This window comes from Sitophilus oryzae, unplaced genomic scaffold (assembly GCF_002938485.1).
Source record: "Sitophilus oryzae breed Bouriz unplaced genomic scaffold, Soryzae_2.0 scaffold_1675_pilon_pilon, whole genome shotgun sequence".
Taxonomy (NCBI): Eukaryota; Metazoa; Arthropoda; class Insecta; order Coleoptera; family Curculionidae; genus Sitophilus; species Sitophilus oryzae.
The window spans coordinates 24,082-27,816 of NW_022146363.1; the positions used below are offsets into that span (position 1 = coordinate 24,082).

At 38.1% G+C, this 3,735-nt stretch overlaps 1 protein-coding gene across 1 annotated transcript; it reads right to left on the bottom strand.

Moving 5' to 3' along the window:
- Positions 1–295: 295 nt before the first annotated feature.
- On the bottom strand, positions 296–3,237 carry LOC115880969 (cilia- and flagella-associated protein 251-like; the record flags this gene model as incomplete). The annotated part of the gene is made up of 3 exons (XM_030898314.1): positions 3,192–3,237; positions 584–1,073; positions 296–499 (listed from the first exon to the last, which is right to left on the bottom strand). Coding segments are annotated over exons 1-3 (740 nt in total), but the record flags the coding sequence as incomplete, so codon positions are not given.
- Between the last annotated feature and the right edge of the window lie 498 nt (positions 3,238–3,735).

The window sequence follows — 3,735 nt, forward strand, 5'->3', positions numbered from 1 at the left end:
ATTATTCAGGGTGTTATGTAGAGTCGATAGATTGAATCACAGTTTTTGATTCTATATTTAAGATTCTTCATTTATATTTTTGATCATTTAATGTTTTGTTGAAATATTTTGTCTTTCTTTCTCTTTCTCTTTCTCTTTCTCTTTCTCTTTCTCTTTCTCTTTCTCTTTCTCTTTCTCTTTCTCTTTCTCTTTCTCTTTCTCTTTCTCTTTCTCTTTCTCTTTCTCTTTCTCTTTCTCTTTCTCTTTCTCTTTCTCTTTCTCTTTCTCTTTCTCTTTCTCTTTCTCTTTCTCTTGCTCTTGCTCTTGCTCTTGCTCTTTCTTGCTCTTGCTCTTGCTCTTGCTCTTGCTCTTGCTCTTGCTCTTGCTCTTGCTCTTGCTCTTGCTCTTAACTCTTGCTCTTGCTCTTGCTCTTATTGCTTGCTCTTGCTCTTGCTCTTGCTCTTGCTCTTGCTCTTGCTCTTGCTCTTCCTCTTGCTCTTCCTTCTCTTGCTCTTGCTTTCTTAACTTGCTCTTACGCTCTTTCTCTTGCTCTTTCTCTTTCTCTTGCTCTTGCTCTTGCTCTTGCTCTTGCTCTTGCTCTTACTCTTGCTGCTCTTGCTCTTGCTCTTTCTCTTGCTCTTGCTCTTGCTCTTGCTCTTGCTCTTGCTCTTGCTCTTGCTCTTGCCCTTGCCCTTGCCCTTGCCCTTGCCCTTGCCCTTGCCCTTGCCCTTGCCCTTGCCCTTGCCCTTGCCCTTGCCCTTGCCCTTGCCCTTGCCCTTGCCCTTGCCCCCTGCGCACGCCCCTGCCCCTGCCCTTGCCCCCTGCCCTTGCCCCTGCCCGCGCCCCTACCCTTGGCCTTGCCCCTGCCCTTGCGCGCTGCCCCGCGCACTTGCCCACTTGCGCGCCGCGCCCCTTGCCCTTGCCCGCCCCCTTTACCCTTGCCTTCCCCTTGCCCTTGCCCGCGCGCTTCCCTTCCCTTCCCCTCCCTTCCTTCCCTCCCCCTTCCCCTTCCCCTTCCCCTTCCCCTTCCCCTTCCCCTTCCGGGGAAGCTGTACTCTTCTTCTTTTTGTCTTTTTCTTTCTCTCTTTTTCTTTCTTTTTTTCCTTTTCCTTTTCCTTTTCCTTTTCCTTTTCCTTGCTACGCCATAATTGGAAATAGTTAAATATGGTGAAAATGATAATTATAATGATGATAATATCCAAAATATGTGTGTTTTTTCGTTTACATACAATGTTTTCCTTGATACAGTTTGACTTTGAACAGGTAAAAAAGACTGACAGGTAAAAAAGTATGTGTAGACTTGCCTTAACACCGGTTAGATTACCTTAACAAATGGCTCTACAACGTCTGGCAGGCTTTCAAACTGGCCCAAAATGTAAAAACTTATCATCCAACCCGGCTGTACTGAAACGGGGGCTACTTATCCGGTTTTAATGAAAATATCGCCAAAGCGTAAACTTGGAGAATATTTTGAATATTTATGAGACGCTTTAACTCGCCACTCCATCGCATTTTCCATGTTGTTTTAGTTTTATTTTATAAATCTAATTTAAACAGTTTTTGGGAGGGACAGAGTTCAGTGACACTAGCATGAATAAAATATTAGATAACAGTGAAGAGAGGTTAAAAACTTTATTTCTTCTCGCACGTTTTTTAATTGCTTCCATTTTTGAAAATTTTTGTATTCCTTTTCATAAGTTATTCGGGATTTAAATGGAAGTAGTTTGGATATGGGGTTTGTCGCCTCAGCCTGAATATCTGTTGGTAATTTACTTATTTCGTTTTGAGCCATTTCTGGCTCCAGTTCAATCAGCAATCGACTCAAAACTGACAACTAAAGAGACAGCTTTATTTATTTGTCAAATTACATAGAAACCAACGCCAACCCAGCACAATATTTTTTCTACTCGTAATAAATTCCTTGAAATAATAATTTCTGAATATTTTTTAAAACGTAACTCGCTATATAGACAATCTATGTTATAAAATTTCTAATTAATAACAAAAGTAAACTTTTAAAGTTTAAAAATGTGTACAAAAGTACAACAGAGTAAAAAATAATTTATTTGGACGCTCTTGCGAAAAAAAAACTCTAGAACTTTTTCTCTTTTAAAAGAAACATCCTCCTAGCTACTCCAGGATGTTTTCTATTCCCTTCCCGCCTTTGAGAGCTATCCTGGACGGGTCGATTGATTCTATCCCGATTTTACCCCGTTGAAAGTTAAGCTGGGATGCAGTTCTATCCCCCCAGGAATATTCCGAAAGCTTTAAGATACCCGGGACGTTGTTATCGAGGTTTGGTAAAAGTTTTAAATTAGGGTAAAATTTTCTTTAGTAGCTTGTCCACAAAAGGAAATAAATGGGATAAAAGAATTATTTAAATTTTGTACGACTGAGAGACTTCTTCATTTGTTACATAATGGAAAAAATCATATCTAGAATGCCGCTTTAACTACAGAGTGTCATTGAAATGGTGTAAAAAAAGCAGGGGGTGATAAATTAATTAATTACTTAAAAATTAATTAATTAAACAATTAAATGGTATTAAAATGAAATTCAAATATATGTTTTCATATTTTGACGTAACTAAGTTACCTCTTTTTGTTTCCTTGCCTACTACTATAATTTTTAGACTATATAATCCTAAGCGGGTGCCTAACATGATTTGTTCTCTCAATATCTCCGGTTAGAGAGAAGGTAGAAAGTTGTGGGTTGTGCTGATATTTTGAAAATTTTGTGCTCTATTTAACTATGCAAAGAGAAGTATAGCCTCCTATTTAATTTTTTTATGCAAAAGCGCAATATCTGTTATGATGTCAAACAGCGCCCTCTAGCTACCACGAAAAATATTATGGAAACAAACTTTATACTGTAGATCATTAAGGAAGAAAGGCTCTTTTAAACGAGCCCTAGTTTGTTTAAATCGGGTAACCCAAACCAGAGTTATCTTTATTTTGATAGAAGCAAATTTAAACTTCCCCCACCACTTTATTTTATGAAATACAGCGAAATACTCTATATCAAAAAAATTACACATTTCTCGATAATTACAATAGTAATATTTAAAGTACCTGTTCACCTGCATATTTTTGAGAAAACCCCTGTTTTCTGATTGGCTATCAGAGAAACGCCCTCTAGCGGACATTTTTCGAACTTGATAATAATTTCCAGCGATTTCTCTTGGTCGATTTATTTTATTTAGAATTTTTTACCCAAAGTTGTACGATAAGTAGTTTCTAAGATACAACCGGTGTCCATTCTTAGTTGGCCACCCGGTACTACCTGTCATTTTTTTATATGTACTACTAGTCATGACCTATGCATGCGAAATCTGGATACTTAAAACGGACATTATGAGGAAACTGTAGGTCGCACAATGCTCAATGTAACGAAATATGCCGGGAATAACCCAGATACACTGTAAAAGTATAGAGTGGATACGACAAAAGACCGAGGTGATAGATGTCATCCACAGAATCAAATCCCTCAAGTGCCAATAGGCAGAATACCTGGCAAGAAGGACTGACAAATAGATGAGAAATTAAGGGACATAGAAAGAGACCAAACCTAAGCTGGGATAACTTGGACCTGCATAGCCAACAATAGACAACTATGGGTCAGGGACTCTTAAATATTGAAAAATTACATTTATTTTAAATTTTCTAATTTTACTGTAAATATTTTTTAATTTTTAATAAATAGGAAACCAGCTGTTCTTACCTTCTTGAGCTAGAAAAGCTATAGCCTGGTCCATTC